At 34.8% G+C, this 17,925-nt stretch overlaps 1 protein-coding gene, 1 long non-coding RNA gene and 1 other non-coding gene across 6 annotated transcripts; 2 read left to right on the top strand and 1 right to left on the bottom strand.

Annotated features, from left to right (window-relative positions):
- Window positions 1-2,981: 2,981 nt before the first annotated feature.
- Window positions 2,982-5,751, top strand: LOC136228980 (uncharacterized). 2 transcript variants are annotated; one of them, XR_010688946.1, is made up of 4 exons: window positions 2,982-3,262; window positions 3,402-3,474; window positions 4,218-4,353; window positions 5,587-5,751. It is a non-coding gene; the product is annotated as an uncharacterized lncRNA (long non-coding RNA). The 2 variants fall into 2 exon arrangements; XR_010688945.1 differs by having other exon boundaries at window positions 2,982-3,474.
- Window positions 5,752-8,430: 2,679 nt separating this feature from the next.
- On the bottom strand, window positions 8,431-8,503 carry TRNAF-GAA (transfer RNA phenylalanine (anticodon GAA)). Its single transcript has one exon. It is a non-coding gene; the product is annotated as a tRNA-Phe (tRNA).
- A 6,807-nt stretch (window positions 8,504-15,310) lies between these two features.
- Window positions 15,311-17,160, top strand: LOC136230764 (cytochrome P450 71AU50-like). 3 transcript variants are annotated; one of them, XM_066019934.1, is made up of 3 exons: window positions 15,311-15,364; window positions 15,482-16,376; window positions 16,459-17,160. In XM_066019934.1, the coding sequence occupies exons 2-3, from the start codon at window positions 15,504-15,506 to the stop codon at window positions 17,071-17,073; spliced, it is 1,488 nt and encodes a 495-aa protein (XP_065876006.1). In that variant the 5' UTR covers window positions 15,311-15,364; window positions 15,482-15,503; the 3' UTR covers window positions 17,074-17,160. The 3 variants fall into 3 exon arrangements, with proteins under 3 accessions (XP_065876006.1, XP_065876008.1, XP_065876007.1); XM_066019936.1 differs by having other exon boundaries at window positions 15,315-15,364; window positions 15,487-16,376; XM_066019935.1 differs by lacking the exon at window positions 15,311-15,364 and having other exon boundaries at window positions 15,374-16,376.
- The last annotated feature ends 765 nt before the right edge of the window (window positions 17,161-17,925 follow it).

Raw genomic sequence — 17,925 nt, 5'->3', positions numbered from 1 at the left:
TGGGATTCCCAAGCTATCAGGTACCTGAAAGGTCTATTGCCTTTCTTTCGATGTCCTTTAACCAGATTGATGAGGATAGGACAATGATCAGAATGTCGAAAAGGAAGATTCTGAACCTTAACTTCGGGGAATCTATAGATAGCAGCGACATTAGCATAAACTTTATCCAGCCGAACAAACACATTATTCCTTTTCCAAGTGAATTTATGACCAGCGGCTCCTAAATCAGAGAGACCGCATAAATCCATATCATGCTTATGATTAAGGCAATGGTTCACATAATGATTACCCCCCCCCCCCCTTTCTGATCACTCATAAGGGCGATATCATTAAAGTCCCCTGCCACTAACCAAGCATCCACCATGGACGAACTAATAGAATGCAAGATCTCGCACAACCTTTTGCGGTTAGTCAAAATGGGATCAGCGTAAACAAAGGTAACAAAGAAGGGAGAGTTACCAGGATAACAAACCTTGCTATGAATAAACTGTTTATCCATACTAATAATGTCAATACTTACAAGACCTGGCTTCCAGAAAAGCCAAATCCCCCTGCTCAACCAGTAGCCTCAGATCTGACACAACTCCAATTATTAAACTTTTTAACCACTTCCTCAGCTTTGCAGCCACTAATCTTGGTTTCAAGTAAGACAAAACAAGAAGGATTAAATTGATTAATAAGATCTTTAACATGGATGCGGGTTGCCTTGCTAGCCGCACCTCTAATATTCCAAACAAAGAAGTCCATCAGAAAAGAAGACTACAGATCACAGGCCCCTACCCTAGATCAGGTATTTATTCGGGGCTCCTAAGAGCCTGGAAGAAGTGCCAGCCTGCCCTCTTTTATCCCAAGAATTCAAGGAACTGTGGTTCTTTTTAGGGTTGGCTTTAGGTTTCTTCATATTCAATTTGTTAATTCCAATAGACTTACCTACTGGGATATCAATAGGATTTTTAGATTTACTAACCTCATAGGTCTTCCCTTTTCCAGAATGACCAATGATCTGGGCTTTCTCTTTGATAGTAGCTTTGGGGTCGAATAGAGGATTAATCGAGCTACCAAGGGTGGAGGCTGGTTTTGAAGGGTCAAGGCCAGGCTTGCTAACCTCTCTTTGAACATTAGATGACCCCGGGTCCAGACCCTCCTCACTAGATAGGACCCCGAATCTAGATCCAGAACAGGAAGCTGACTCAACTCCAGCTCCATTTTTTATATCAAGGGGCTTGGGTTTTGTCATAGGCGCAATTTGAAGAGAATTCATCTCCTTACTGATGTCTGGAGACTGTTTATGAACAGTATTAGCTCGAGGTTTCCTTCTAGCCGGCTTTTTAGCCAGCATCCAAGGGCCAAAAATTTTCCCTTCCCCTCGGTCCTCTTCCACTCTACCTCTGTCGGGAATGACCTCCTCTTCCACCTGGTTTCTTTTTTTAGGGCAACCATCGAAGGTATGGCCAAACATGCCACACTCAAAACAAATATTGTGAATCCCTTCATTTTCGATATAAAAGACTTTATTCTGAATACAGAATTTAGACAGAAGAGGTTTAGCAAGATCAATATCGATACAAACCTTGGCGAATTTGCCTCTCTCTGCTTCCACGGTAGTCTTGTCTATGTGATGGACTTTCCCCAGAAGGCCCCCAATTTTATTTAGAAACCTTTCGTTATAGTATTCAATAGGCAATCCTAGGAATCTAACCCAAGTGAGGATCCTATTCACAGAACAATCATGAGGACTAAAGTTTGGAACCCAAGGCCTAATGGCCAAAACATGATTGGATATGATATAAGGGCCACCATTAATAACTGTATTAAAGTCTTCAGCACTTGTGAATTTAATGACATAGTAGTCATTCTCCAAGTCCGTAATGGTGATTTTTCCTTTCTTAGTCCATTGAGCCTAGATCCTCTGAGCAAAATAGTTGAAACTAATTCGTTTTCATATTACAGTGACAATTAGGGCCAACTTCCACTTGGATCTTCGGACGCGCTTATCTTCAGAAGAAAGACGAATTTTGGGACACAGCGGGTCCTCTTGCTCCCCATCTTCAGAATCAGAGTCAGAAAGGATTTCTTCCAAATCCTCCTCATTAGAAACTTCTTCCAACATAGGTTCCTCTTCGACCACTCCCAGCAATTTATCTCTCCAGGAGAAATTCCCCCAGTCAATCTTGAAAGCTTGGTTAACATCGTTACTCACAGACTGAGTTATACCTGGGATATTCCTGGAGCTAGGCATCCCAGTTTGAGTATTCTGCCCTGCCTGCATAGGATGCGAGGCTTGAATGGCTTGATTGGCCTGCGCGGCCTGCGCAGCTTGCGCGGCCTGCGCTGCCTGCAGGTCACGCAAGGCCTTCTGGTCAGGAGTAAGAACCTCCTGGTTCCCCTGCTCCGTTTCCCTGCAATACACAGAATTAAATAAAATAAATACCGGGTAAATCACACCCATGGCCAGTTCCCAGTTCAACCGGTCGAATGGGCAAGCCTAATAACGCTGAAAAATATAATCACTCATTAATTAGATAAATTTAATTTCAACAGTTGTTAATTAAGGGTTTTATCTATAGTTTATAAATAAATAATTAATCTAATTTCAACACTTGTTAGTTAAAGGTTTTATCTATAGTTTATAAATAATTTCATTTAAATAAATAAATTATATCAATTAATTAATGTTTAAAAATTTGGTTCAATTGGTATAGTAAGAATTTAGTTCAATTAATTAAGAATTCGTAAAAAAAAAAAAAAAAAAAATACTTTGATACTTCCCACTAAAAATATTATTTGATATTTCTATTTCCCACAATTTACACCAAAAGTTTTGGCTTCCCCCAATATCAATTTTTACCAAAAAATTCACTTCCCCCAATTTCCACTCATAGATTTTTCACTTCCCCCCATTCAGACTTCGTACGCTACTCACTTTGGGAACACTACTCTCTCTCACACTCAGAATTCCAGCAGTCTCATTTTGGGTTTTCTTCTCAAGCCATTTTCCCTTTCTCCCCTTCTCAGAGCCCTCTCTCTCCCTTACGGTTTACCTTTCCCTTTCTCTCAAGCAATTTGATTTCCCTATTTAAGAAAAACCGAGTGCGATTAAGGTGGAATCGCTTTTAGGTCAAAATCGATTTTAGGTCAATATTGTCATCAAATAGCTTCCTTCAGATCAAAAAGTTAGGGTTCATAGACATTCTCCTTCAGCGAATCGACCCATTCTCCTTCAATAGCTAGTTCAATGAATCGAATCGAGACTGCTCTATAAGTAGTAATTTTGAATTCCACTTCTCACGCCTATTTTCGAGTAGTTAATCGTAAATTTAAGCTATACATTGTTTTTAATCTTTCAACTATTCCTTTAATTTTGATAATGGAGGAAACTAACATGCAAACAATGTGGCTAGAGCCATTGTTGCAGCTCTCCACTGGAACTCCACTCCCAATGCTCGCAAAGCTGCTGTCACTTTTCTCGAGATGGTATGTACTTACTCTCGCCTTTGTTGTTCTAGCTTTTCCCTTTCTTTTTCAATCGCCTCACGGGAAGTTTTTAATTTTTATTCTCTACGGTGATGATAACTGATTAAAAGTAGTTAATCATAATTATGGCTAGTACTGGTGGTTTCATAGAGTTTCGAGGATTAGGTTGTTTTGACTATCTATTCAAACCTTGTTGCGAAGTTTCTATTAGTGTTAGAGCTTGCACGCCATTTTTGTTTGTGGGTGTTCTAGCAATTGTATTGAATTTTGATTGGTCAGGTGGTTAGAGCCTAGAGGGAAAGATGCACCACTTATATTGAAATTTTACATGTGGATTTGAAACTGAGGTTGTTGTTTATGATCTTGTAGGAAGTCCATTTTCCTATTTAAGTGTCAAAAGCTCTTGCAGCTGAAAATCCTATATTAGCACAGCTATTTTAAAGCAAATCTACATTTATTCAATTCTAACAAGTATAGTCTGCCTATAGACAAGAAATCTGGGATGTTTGTATAATCCATTTGGCATGGATATGAGTTAGTCACAAAGTAGAAAAGTTGTTTTGCAATTGAGAACTGACTGATGATGAAATTACTTATCATTAATCTTTTGAGTGAAAAATTTTACTTCCGAATAGTATAATCTGTGAATAAAGCATACCCATGTATGAGAATTTTGTATTCATTGCTTAATGGATGGAAAAGTTCTAACATCAATGCTTTGGTTGCATTTTTTTCCATATCAGGTATCTCTGTACTGTAGGGTCGGTATACATTAAATCTAAAAAAGCTCCTGCTTAAGACCAAACCTTGGGCAAGTTGAAGTTCTCAATGTGCACATGATTGAGATCATTAAGCATATGCAATGTTATCTTTCTTTTGGTAAGTTTGACCCTTGCTTTTTTGCTTGTTGAAATATAGACCAAATGCATGTATATTGGCCATTGGGCGGGTAAACATAATTTTCTTATTGGATGGTTTGGTACTTTTTTTATTGAAAATTTAATGGCTTCCAAAGTTACGTTCATTTTCTATTTCAAACATATAAATGTTTCATCATTTTTCATAATTGATATGTATTGTTGAAAAAGGAATAAAGATTATTAAAAAGAAAAAGAGTTCACATTCTAGTGCTTATAAGAGCCATTGGCACAGGCTTGCCACGTTTTTCACTTTAATCATTATAGAGTTAATTAAAATGTTAATCACCAGTAATTAAGTAGAGACGGAAAAAAAGTAGATAAGAATTTATACCATATGTTGCTAATATGGTAATTCGATATTTCTAGATTCCACTGTTTCTTTGAAACTTAGTTAAATTAGTTGAATCAAGTAAAATTTTATATTCTTCTTGTGTTTATATGCATATTTTGGTGCCTATAGGCTAGTGGCAATTATGAAAAAAGTTGGTCTCTAGAAGAAAGTAGCTTGTCTCGAGACGAAAGACAAGCTACTGGCTAAGAGACACTATATGCTCAAGGTCTTTATAATTACTGGACTCATATTGCTATTAAAGGTTTTTGGAGAAGTATCAATTTAGGCTCCACGTACAAAATAGCACCAATATAGGTTTAATGTTAAGAAAATGTACCAATTTAGACTTCGATAACGGATTGAACACGTCATTCTTATTACTCCGCTAAGTTCTAATTTCTCCCTCCACTTACAATTGACAGAACTTAACGGAGTCATATCAATAACGCGTCTTGTTCCGTTATCGGGGTCTAAATTGATATCATTTTTTAAAAGTTAGCCTATTTTGGTATTATTTTGTACGTTGAGCCTAAATTGATACTTCTTTAAAAACCATAGACCTATTTTGGTACCTTATCCCTTTTGGATATGTATTGTTGAAAAAAGACACAGATTTGGGTATCCTCAAAGATTCCATCTCCACCTATTGATTGTTGTCAAGGCATTTGAGTTTTTTATTTCCAAATAATTATTTTCCCCCTCTTAACCAAACAAAACCATTTTCAGAATTAGTGTTTATGTTTATTATTATTGTTTGTTGTTAGGGTAGCAAATAAGAAGGGAAGGGGCAATTGATTGCAATGGTGGTGAAAACTTTTAAACCTTGAGGTGATAATCTTTTAAATCGTCTTTTTTTGTTAGCACAAAGATGGAGGGAGAAATGAACAAAAAGATGGACACAAAGATGCCTTTGATGATGAAACAATTGGCACGACACAATTCAAGCTTAAATACTGATGTTAACTCGATCACAACTTTGTTAGCTGATTTTGTCTATCCTTCAAATAATGTATCGAAAGAGCCAAGCACTGAGGTAAATATATAAAATAACTTGTACATTATTATAGTACAATTTCATATTGAGAATTTATAATTGACTTGAGTTATACGTCAATTCTTGTACAGGATGATGATGGGGAAGATGACGAGTGACATCCAAAGATTGTGGTTTCTTAGAATTTGAAAACTATGTATTTGACATATATTATGATACTCTATTTTATTTTGTAAGAGATTGCGTATGTATGATTTGGATCATTGTTTGGAAATATATTTATCATATTTCAGATTACACTTACCAAAAGTAGTCAAAATTTACATTTTAAAGGTCTAAATTATTCAAAATAAATGCAACAAAAAATATGTAATTAAAAATTGTTGCAAATTAATAATATAAATGTTGCATTTGAAATAAAATTTATGTTGTAGAAACTATTAAAATTGTGATTTCTTGCAACAATAAAAATATGTTGCATTATTTTGTAAATTTCTTGCTTATTTTAAAAATTTGTTCCAACTAGTTAAAAAAATATCCAACAATTGCTAATTGTTGCTATAGTTTATAAATTGTTGCAGTAGCAATTAATGCTACAGGAGCAGCCGCAACAAATGGATTTTTGTTGCGTTTAGCTTATTTTTGGCCTACTGCAACTCTAAAAGGGGTCTAAGCCAACAATTTCACTTGGTTGCAGTAGGGGTTTTATGGTGTAGTGTCTCTAGAATACAATAGAATTTACTTGATATTATCTTATCCGACCAGTGAACCCGCTAGGGTTATGCCATAATTATGTATATGTTTCACAAATTTTATTCTCGTGGTTCACATTCCTAAAATATCATAACTCTCGATGTTTGTCAGTCAACAAGCCAACTACATAAGGTTATACAATAACCGTATACATGGAAGTTACCATGAAATTGTCCAAAGAAACATCAATATGCTCACAGATGATTTAAGAAGTTATAATTGTGTTTGCGTAGTTTCTATCCAACTTAGATCTTCCTCTATGGTTATGCTATAATCATAACCATAAAAACTAATGAGCTTCCTTAAATCACAAAGATATCTTCCCAAAATTCTAGTTGTGAAGTCTATGTACATGGTTATGCCATAATAATGTATATGGTTATGAAACTCGATGTATAATAGGAAATATCAATATATTTTAAAACGAACTTCGTGTATCATCCCGAAGTTAAATATGACCTGTAAGGTTATATAAAACTTACACATAATTAAAATCCGACCGAGATGACCAACACTACTGTGTATCATAACCTCATCAGTTCATCAGATAGGGTTATGTTACAACCCTATAAATATCAAAAACTTCAGGAGCATCAAGGAAAGGCTTGAATGAACATCGTAGCAATTCTGTAAAGCAATATTGAACATGAACATGTAAGAGCATGCATGCAGGAATATAACAATATTGATTTATCAGGCGGAGTAGGGTGAGATTTCTTCTATTCCCTACACGTAATCGGAAACTGAATTTCGAATCATTGCAGACTAATACCTTATCTAGAACACCTGAAAGGGATTGTCCTGAATTCAATCGGTGTCCAATAATAAGACTGTCAAGCTGATTAGTGGCGACTCAAAAACCCAATGGACCAGTCTCATGAAGGATCGTCCAACACCATGGACAAACCACTAGAGCATGAGACATCCGATAGGAATAGCCAAATGAAAGTTCGCGATCTGTGGGCACAGACGCGACAATAAAGGTGCCTAAAGAGTAAAGAGAAAGTCATGAGATATCCAAAACAATGAAATCTACCATAGACTTGATTAGCCTACGGTCACCTTATCTTCAAATGTTCCCAACACCATCCTCTTAGAGTTATCATAAGCCTTAATCATGGTCGTCGAAGATTTGAAATTTTTGGGGTTTAACCTCAATTGAGCTAGCATTTTAAGCGGGCGTACATTCAACAATGATTTGTCGTCGACCATTACACACGGTATGATCATGTCAAACAGCTCCAACTTTATGTACAAAGTCTGTTGTGTTTCCTCCCTTCTAATGGTAGGTCCTTATCGTAAAAGGATATCTCAAAGGGTCTCTCATCTACCGTGGCGAACATGCAACTCAATACTAGTGTATGTGGATGGAGGTTCGACGTATTTGATACGTTTAAAGATAATGAAATGATCAATTTTGAAATGTCTAACTTAGACTATAATAACCATAAACCTAATTTTGTTACGTCAGAGGTTCGACGTATTTGATACGTCTAACTTAGATCATAACCATAAATCTAATTTTGTAATTTATCTCGTCTTACTTATAATGTCATTTGGACATAGAAGAGCTTATATGGCGTCGACGTGGATCAAGCACAATTTAAAGATGTCTTACATGTTGATTTTGCTGTTAATAGAACCTCAAATTACTCTAACGGGCTAACATTGGTACTAATATTGCACGAGTTTAGTGCAAATATAATTATCTCAAATAATAATATATATGACTAGTTTTGTACTTTATCCTCTATCTTATGCTCTAGGCATATCCTAATTTTGTAAAAAATACGAAAAAAATATATAGTGTTAATACACATATTTGCCCCTGTATTATTACGGAAAAACAGATATGCCCTTATATCAAATAAACCTATAAAACTAACCCTAAATTTTTCACAAACCTACAATTATACCATAATTTAACAGACTTGTTATGTGGAATAAAAATAAAATTTTGCAATGAATGTGGATCGAACACGTGACCTTCAGATCTTCAGTCTAACGCTCTCCCAACTGAGCTATCCCCGCATATGTTTGAAACTCTTGAAATTCATTCTATTATTAAATTCTTTAAAATTTGGTCAATTTTTGAACTATTATTACAATTTATATATCATCAGTCACAGTCCTGATCACATGCACCTTAATGAGCATGTAGAATTTGCTCATTCACCGTTAGATCTAGGCTTATTAGAATCCTAAGGTGGAGATTCAAAGAATCATGAGGCTTAGATTTAATAAGCACATATCTAACGGTGAATGAGCAAATTTACTTGCTCATTACGGTGCATGTGAAAATTTCTGCATCAGTCATTCTTGTTGCATTCGAAACTTTTAAGTTGATCAAGCCCATGAAGAATGGAGGTGAGAAGACTTAGCCGTGAATGAAGCTTCTTTGGGAGCTCCCTAAGTGGACATGTGGACCAATAAATGTCCTGGATCCCAAAGGCACGCTCCAAGCCACTTAATGCGGAACAAGAGGAAAGTTAGAGTCTGAAACCAATGAAGGACTGCAACATGTAAAGTACACAAACCATTATGTAAGTGTTCAATTACCTATAAATAACCTTAAATTTAGGATCTCAAGTACGTGATTCTGAATATTTTCTCTCCAATTTGATTGTTTTCAAACTTATTTCATACTTTCTCAAGTATCATTCAATTAGGAGCGGTCCTGGCCTAAGGCCCAAAGTTGTAGGAGGCCTAAATATTTTTATTAGATCTATTTATATTTATATATAGAGCAAAAAAGTTTATACATATATTAATATTATTTAGGTTTCATAGGGCTCAAATAATTGAAATTTTATATTTAAAAGATGTCCAATTGATTTTTTGAATATAAGTTGATGGTTAATTTAAGGGATTAAAACTTTATTTGGCCCATGTGGTATCCAAAATTTTGTCATTTTCGCGTGTGGTATTATTTAGTAATATTTGCCCCCTCAAGTATTCCCATAGGTGACATTTGACCCATTTTGGATGAAAATTTATCTGATTTAAATTTGTCGCATGACACAATTTTTAACACGTGACATGTACACGTGCTAATTGTTTTATTTTTTTTCCACATAGACTTAATATGTGGATAAAATAAGGAATTAATTTTTTTCTTATTTATCTACATATAAAGTCTTTATGAAAAATAATAATTAAAACAATTGGCATGTATACATGCCACGTGTCATGTAAGAAGAATTGGCAAATCAGATAAATTTTCATCCACATATAATGTATTAAATGTCACATATGTATGACCACACGGGGCAAATGTTACAAAATAATACCACAAGGGGCAAATAGAATTTTTTTTGGATACATCTTTTTGATTTTTTGATAGAAAAATATATTTAACGAACCTAATAATACATACGGTTAATTATTAATGCAATTTTTTTTTATTTATCATTTATTGAAATATATTTTAAATTTTTTAGGTGCAATTTTTTCTATTAAAAGGTCTTTATTTGTTATTTCGCGTAGGATCCGTAAATTGTGAAGACCGGCCCTGATTCTGACTTAGGCATCAGATATGGTTTGTCATACTCGGGCCCATTTTCTAACTGTTTGTTGTCATCTCAAATTACCGGAGACCGTTAGAAAGCAGAATTCGGTAACAATTACATCACTAATCAACTTCAATGAACACTTGGATTAGTGGAAAGAAAACTAAAGAAGCTCTTGATCAAGCTCAAACACAGCCATGGCATCTTCATCCAAATCCAAAGTAATAAATGCTTGAATTCCATCACCATCTGTTGTATTCCAAATGATATTCTTCATAGCAGAACAAACTGATGTAACCCAAAATGGCTTCCCCCATCCAAAATCTGCACTTCCATAAAACAAAAACCGGCACGGGCTGCTACAAAAATATCTTTCTAGATTTTTCAATTCTAATATTTATCAAATAACGCAATTAAAGGCTTCACTAACAGAGATCGACACATCATGATTGTATTGTTAACTCCTCTGTACCTAAGTGTCATGTTATGCTTCCACTCTAATAATGAAGTTGAAGTTGATAGATTGGATGAATCTGCTGGTGGGAGGAAAGACTTGTAATTGTTTGATGATAAACATTATGAACCAACCCGGACTAGTGCAACACAGAGTGTGAGGCCTTAACTGCATAAAAATCTATTGTGTTATAATTTCCGGTAATGAGGTTTTTAATTGCACTCCTTGATAAATGCGTGGAGACTAAAAATGTATTGTTTTGTACATTGAACTTAAATTAACTCTCTTTGAGGTTGTTTCGAGTATGAATTTATTTCTCTTAAATTTGTTTTAAATGTTGCAATTTTATCTTATCTCTTCAAAGCATGGAGAAACAATATCTTTTGCTTTGAAATCGATTTTCTAAAAAATGCACACATGTTACACATATTTTGAAAAAGTAGGGACAACCATCAATACTCGAATCTGGAGCAGATGATGATATTCAACCGAGAGGGAATCCACGGATGTCACTGGATTTGCAATGGATGAAAATAATGTTGAAAAATTGAGTATATAAAACATTTTATTTGGTATCTTGAATAATGTTAATATGTAAACATATTTGATACCATAAGAGCCCAACGCTCAAAACCGACAAGTGATGAATGAAAAATTAGAACTTAAAGCGGATTGCTTAAAATTAGATTTTAAGAGAATAAAAGGATTTCTCCTTTCCAAATCCACATAAGAAAAGAGGGAAGCTTTTTCTCTAGTTTATTAATAAGAGCCCTTTACATGCTCTTAGAAATTAACTAGATGAAACACTCTCTTACACGCAGCGGGGGTGCAAATCCTTAGCCACCGGATTATGGGTACACCCGCACGATTTTGCTTGGGCTTACCGAAATGCGGGCCCAATTTTGCTTCGGCCTGCTATATTTTTATCTTAAAAATCTACACATAATTATTTTGAATTCAAAACGTTCAACTGTTACCAAATTTAAAACACAAAACATTACTGCTGTTAAAATTTGAATTCAGTGGTTAGGAGTTGATTTCTTATCAATTCTAAAATTTTTTCCAGCATCCTCTATATGAATAAATTATACATGTTTGTGAATAAATTGTACATGTTTTTTCCAAATATAGAAAGAATTGCAAAGTCTCAAAATTCCAAGCAGTTCGTGTTCTTGTCATTATCTGTCAGTGGACTTTGCAATTTTTGATATTCATCTTAGCTAGTGCTTATCTGATGCAAAAATAGATGGAATAATGTTTACTGTTTGATGAATTTTGTTGGATTTGGCATTTCAATTCAGTGGTTAGGAGTTGATTTCTTATCAATTCTAAAATGTTTTCATAGAATAAATTATACATGTTTGTGAATAAATTGTACATGTTTTTTCCAAATATAGAAAGAATAAAGTTCTCAAAATTCCAAGTAGTTAGTGTTCTTGTCATTATCTGTCAGTGGACTTTGCAATTTTTTATATTCATCTTAGCTAGTGCTTATCTGAAGCAAAAATGGATGGAATAGTGTTTACTCTTTGATGAATTTTGTTGGATTTGGCATTTTCTAATTGGCTTATTAATACTTGTTGCTTAATCCTAATTCATTGAATTACATGTCCCATTGAGTGGTTTCATTTCATGAGCTAATTCAGTGAATAATATTTCAAATTGATGAATTATGGATTCTTGAAATATGGTTTGTGCATCTTATGATTACTAATAGCATATATATGTGTTTAGTGGAGTTCCATTAAGTTAAATCTGTTAATTAATCTAAAAAAACTCAGTATGTTCTGCTCAATAAGCATTCTGGACTGGCCATCCTGATCCATTTATGGCTAATTTTTAGCCATCCAATGACCAGTCTAGACCCGAATGTAGACAGTCCATAACCATCATGTACGCATTTTTTTAAGTAGTTGAGAGATAAGCATTTTTTAAATACTGTTGTCTCACATATCAACTCTTTGAATATTTTTGAAACTGTGCATATTTTACATATCACTTGCTTTACGTTCTTCAGAACCTCTGATAAAGAGAAATCATATGAGTTGGGAATTATCAGAACCTGAAGCAATCTCGAGTAGACTGAATTGTTAAATAGCTCGGTAGACCGAAATTGCCTTTGAAACTGAAATTACCCTTTGTGCTATATTGACTTGAGTAAAAATTATTAAAGGCTTAAAATTTCTCAATAGTTCTTATTCACCCCTCCCCTTTAGAAATTAGAGACCAACACTACTAGACATATATGCATTATCTGGCATGTTATGCTACCCACAGTCAATAGACCAACAACAATAAGTAAGAGCATGTTGTTTTCACAAATATTCAGTTCAACTTGACACCACTAGGAAATGGACTCAGAACTGAATGAGCATTAGTAAAACTGGTGTCTATAATCAAGTCCATAATGTATTTATGCTAGAAAATAAAAATCATTGATTGTGACCTTACTAAGTCCACCCAAAGAAACCAGTACCTCACTGTTTGGTGAACAAGCAATAATCATAAATGTTTTTATTAAAATTAATGTAATCAACTTTAGTGTAAAGATTTTTGTTTCCATTCTCTCTTCTTGTTTTAAGCCAAAGAGTGATTTAAAAAGCTTGTAAATAGTTCCCTATGGTGCATTGTAACCAATTGGAGGCACCATGGAGTTTTTCATTAATCTTCTTATGTAGATAAGCATTATTAATATCTTGATATAAAAGACAATATTAGAAACTAAATATTGTGAGTTGTGTAAGACAAATAACCCCCATTCACTCAAACCTCTAAGTGAAGTTCGCATTCTAGATTTCATTCATGACTTTAGATGCAGCAGAATATGGTCAAGACCAGAATATCCCTGTAAATTCATAGGGACGGAGACTCGAATCATTTTCATGCATATTCAAGTGAAAACAAGTAACAAACTAGGTGCATATAGACATATGCCTATTCAAGTGCGTTCTCTTCTTCTATATGTAAAGAAAACATATAAATGGAAGTCAGTAAATTTACATAAATGAAATGAAAGTGAGATTGAATCTTAAAGTAAACATGATACCTAGGGTTTCATCATTCTTATCATCGACAACATGAGGTGCGGATAGAGTTTGATTTGAAATATCTCTGTAAAATTACAGATAAATAAAATGAAAGTGAGATTGCAGCTGAAAGTAAAAGAGGCTGAGAATTACACATAACTTTCAGAGGAAGAAACCCTAAACAAATGCATAAATAAACCCTAAATAAATATTTACCAAGATGGATTTGACTTATTGATGCACGAGGACGGAGACGAATTTAGATGCCATAGATGGGAATGGAGAAATTGGATATGAGCTTAGGTTTTTCCATAGCTCCGTGAAGAAGGTGAGTGTTGCTCTAATTAGGTTTTTCAGAAGGTGATGTGAATAAATTAGGCTTTTATATCCTGTACAAATTTCAGCGCGTTTCATTTTTTGGGAAATTTTTGCTCCCGTGCGAAACTTATAAAATTTCCGGCTTTTTTTGTTTTCAGACAACAATACATATACATAGTGTCATCGTATGATTATGTACCTTCTGGTTAAAATCTAGTGTTTTTTTATGACAGACGTGTCGCGAAGAACAATCAAATGAGAGGAAAAAAATGTCTATCACATATCTTGTGTCTTTTGAAAGGGAAAATGGCGTAGTGAACCCTCATGCGTTTAGGGCAAAGACTCCTTATCCACGAAGACATTTACAAAGTCAGACTCCCAATAGAAGAAAGAATCCTTAGTCAGATGACAGTAAAAAAATGTCTATCATATATCTTGTGTCTTCTGAAATGGAAAATGGTATAGTGAACCCACATACGTCTAGGGCAAAGACTCCTTCTCCATGAAGATTTTTCTAAAACCAGACTCCCAATAGAAGAAAGAATCCTTAGGAAGATAGATTCCTAAAAGGATAAGGTTCGACACAAAACCTTATAAATAGACAAGTATGATCACAACAAAGAGTACATTAACACTACAATCTCATAATTAATCCTTAGTCCTCAATCCTTCCAACACCTACGGACTTATGTATCAGAGCGGATTCGTTGGGCTGCGGCACCTCTCTGACTCCTTAGTCTGTTTTACAAGTAAGTCTCAGACGATTAACCAGGAAACTCGGACGCTCAGTTAAAATTTATATACACAGTTATCATCAATAAAATGTTAAGCTCAAGTGTGCTCCCTAATATTAGAGATATTACATGTAATTCTTTTAGCCAATTGATTACTACTAAGTATGTATGACTCTGTCTTAAAGTTAAACGTGCAATTTTGAATGACAGAAAAACAAGTTCTAGTATTAGAAGGCCATTGGCTCAACAAGAAATTTGAGTGATGACTCAGTTATCATTAACGGTTCAAGTTTCTTAATCTGTTGGCTAAATTATGCAGTTGGACTCTTACTGGCATGATTGCCTATGTTACAAAACTATTAACAAACAACATTGTGGTTCACATAACAATCACGTTATCTGGACTAATTACATTTTGCACTGAAGTATAATAGAAAACCTTATGCATTGTAATGAATCAAAACACTATCCTAATTATTTAATTGGTCTCTGCTTTTAGACCTAAAGGCCATCGAACCGAACATGATGGTGAGATGAATTATCATACTAAACACTTTGACACAAGGCATTTCAATTCTCATTATTTAGTTGAAGATATACCATTTTCAATGGTGTTTAATCATGTACAACGTGTCATACTTTGATTTGTATTTAAAAAGAAATTGTCATGAGTAGTTGGATTTACAATTTGTTGTTTCAAAAAATCTATCATGTGCAATTTGTTGTTTGAACAGTATTCATTCTATTTCACCTATAAAAGTAAAGGATTTCTCCCCCAATTAACACACCCCTCAAATTAACTTTTTCCCCAGCTTCAGGAACACCTCTTGCTGCTGTCCACTCTCTTTGAGGTACACAAATTGTTTTACATTCACCATTTATTATTTTTCCTTTATATACTATATTCATTGATGAGATATATATGTCCAATCCTCACCACCGGTATTCTTTTATGTTCCATGAAATAGCGCAGCAAGTTGAATCATATTGATGGCTAGGGAACTTACAGTCATAGTTGCCTTGTTGATTTTCCTAGTCCAAGCATGGAGAAAGATGAGCATGTCTAAGAGTAAACTACCTCCTGGACCACTTGGATTCCCAATATTAGGCAGCCTTCATTTATTAATACAATTCCCTCACCAAGCTTTGTATCAACTATCAAAAAAATATGGCCCTATTATCCATATACGCATAGGCCAAGTGTCGGCTATTGTTGTTTCGTCGCCTCAGTTCGCCGAGTCATTTCTTAAGACCCACGACATTGTTTTCGCGAACAGGCCTGTTCATGTTTCGTCCAAGTACATGACTTATGACCAGAAGAACATAACCCTTTCGCCATATGGCTCGTATTGGCACAATGTCCGCAAGATGTGCACCACACAATTGCTAAGTAAAGAGAAGATAGATTCATTCAGGTCTATGAGAAAACAAGAGCTGAACCTGTTGGTAGATTACATTAAGGAGGCTTCTTCTCAAGGCACTGTGATTAATCTTACGGCTAAGATTGCTTCTCTTAGTGCTGATATGAGTTGTAGAATGGTTTTTGGGAAAAAATATAAGGAAAAGGAATTTGATGAGAGAGGTTTCAGGGCTGTTATGAGAGAGTTTCTGAGACTACTATCAGCTCCTAATTTGGGCGATTACTTCCCTTTGATTGCACCATTTGATCTTCAGGGTTTGAGAAAGAAAATAGAGGATGTTAGCAAAGTGTTTGACAGATTCCTTGAGAAAGTAATCGATGAACATATTCAGTTTAAAGACGAAAACCGAACAAAAGACTTGGTTGATATTATGTTGGAACTAATGGGGACTAAAGAATCTGAGTATCTTAAAGGTCGAGATAATGTCAAAGCCCTTATGTTGGTAAGAAATTCAGAATTTTATTCATAAAATTTAATTGTTTCAATGAATTTTTGAATTACTCATGACTGGCTAATCTTAACAGGACATGCTACTAGGATCAATGGATACTACATCAACATCAATTGATTGGATGCTTTCAGAAATCATGAGACACCCAAGAGTGATGAACAAATTACAAATGGAGCTACAAGATAAAGTAGGCATGAACAGAACAGTTGAAGAATCAGATTTAGCAAATTTAGAATATTTAGATATGGTTATAAAGGAATCATTGAGACTCCATCCAGTAGCACCATTACTAGTCCCACACAAAGCAACACAAGACACAATTGTTGAGGGATTTCTCATCCCTAAAGATTCCCAAATTTTTATAAATGCTTGGGGCATAGGAAGAGATCCCAGTGTGTGGTCTGATGCAGAGAAATTTTGGCCAGAAAGGTTTATAGGTACAAATATTGATGTTCATGGACGTAACTTTGAACTTATACCGTTTGGTTCTGGGCGCAGAGGATGTGCTGGAGTACAACTCGCAATGACTGTGACTCCACTAGTGGTGGCTCAGTTGTTGCATTGCTTCAATTGGAAGTTGCCAAATGACATGTTGCCTAATGACTTAGACATGACTGAGAAGGCGGGGCTAGTAACCATAAGGAAAAACCATCTTCAAGCTATACCTTCTTATCGTCTTCAAATTTGATTTGTCAAAAGTTCAAGTTTCAGACTATTAGATAAGGGTTATGTAATCTTTTTGTCATTCCACAACCAGAAAGCTTAATAAATGGATAGTTGCAAGCATATTGTACTCTTTGAATCATCTCTTGGAATTTCTTTCAATCATCATATAAAATATACAAATCTAAGGTACTCAATCATCATGTTAGTTTTTTCCAATCGTGTAAAAAGGTCGTGGATTTTTGGCATATGTAGCCAACCAAGAAATCCACTATAGCCTAAAGGTGGATCATTCACATTGGTTTGTCACCCACTCTTTCATATACAGATCTTCAATCACCACTACCACTACTAAAACCAATTTATCTTAACACTCTTATAGTTTTATTTAATGTTTAAATACAAGAAAATAGTAAGGAATAAACAGACTAAACCCTAATATAATATCCACACAGAAAATAAAAAGACTATAAAAAGAAAAAATAACCATAAAAGGTACAACTAAAACAAAAAATATGACAAACCTTATATTTCTCATGAATCCAAATCGACTTGAAAGCAGCTGCAACCCAATCGTCATCATTTAGTTTATTCCTACGATGCACGGAAACAGAATCGGAAACGGAAACGGTAGCGGGGAAATGGAATTTTTAAAAAACATAGGAAATAGAAACATGGGGAAAACATGTAAATATTAAAAATATAGGGGCATATTTATAAATATTTAAAAATAAACATAAACATAAACATAATAATAATAATAAAAAGTGTTATAAGAAAAAGCCGTTTTTTCTCTCTGGCTTTGACGATTTCGAGCGGCGATCTAGGGTTAGCATGGTGAAGAGGCGGGCTGCGGCGGCGGCTCAGGGCGACGGTG

This window comes from Euphorbia lathyris, chromosome 5, assembly GCF_963576675.1.
Source record: "Euphorbia lathyris chromosome 5, ddEupLath1.1, whole genome shotgun sequence".
NCBI classification, from domain to species: Eukaryota; Viridiplantae; Streptophyta; class Magnoliopsida; order Malpighiales; family Euphorbiaceae; genus Euphorbia; species Euphorbia lathyris.
The sequence above is the reverse complement of the archived record's forward strand: the minus strand, read 5'-3'. Positions and strand labels throughout refer to the sequence as shown.

What these genes read in the sequence shown, in the direction of transcription:
- LOC136230764 (XM_066019934.1), top strand. Translation starts at nt 15,504, where the DNA reads ATGGCTAGGGAACTTACAGTCATAGTTGCCTTGTTGATTTTCCTAGTC. An exon ending in ATGTCAAAGCCCTTATGTTG is followed by an intron (nt 16,377 to 16,458) that starts GTAAGAAATTCA and finishes TAATCTTAACAG; the next exon opens with GACATGCTACTAGGATCAAT.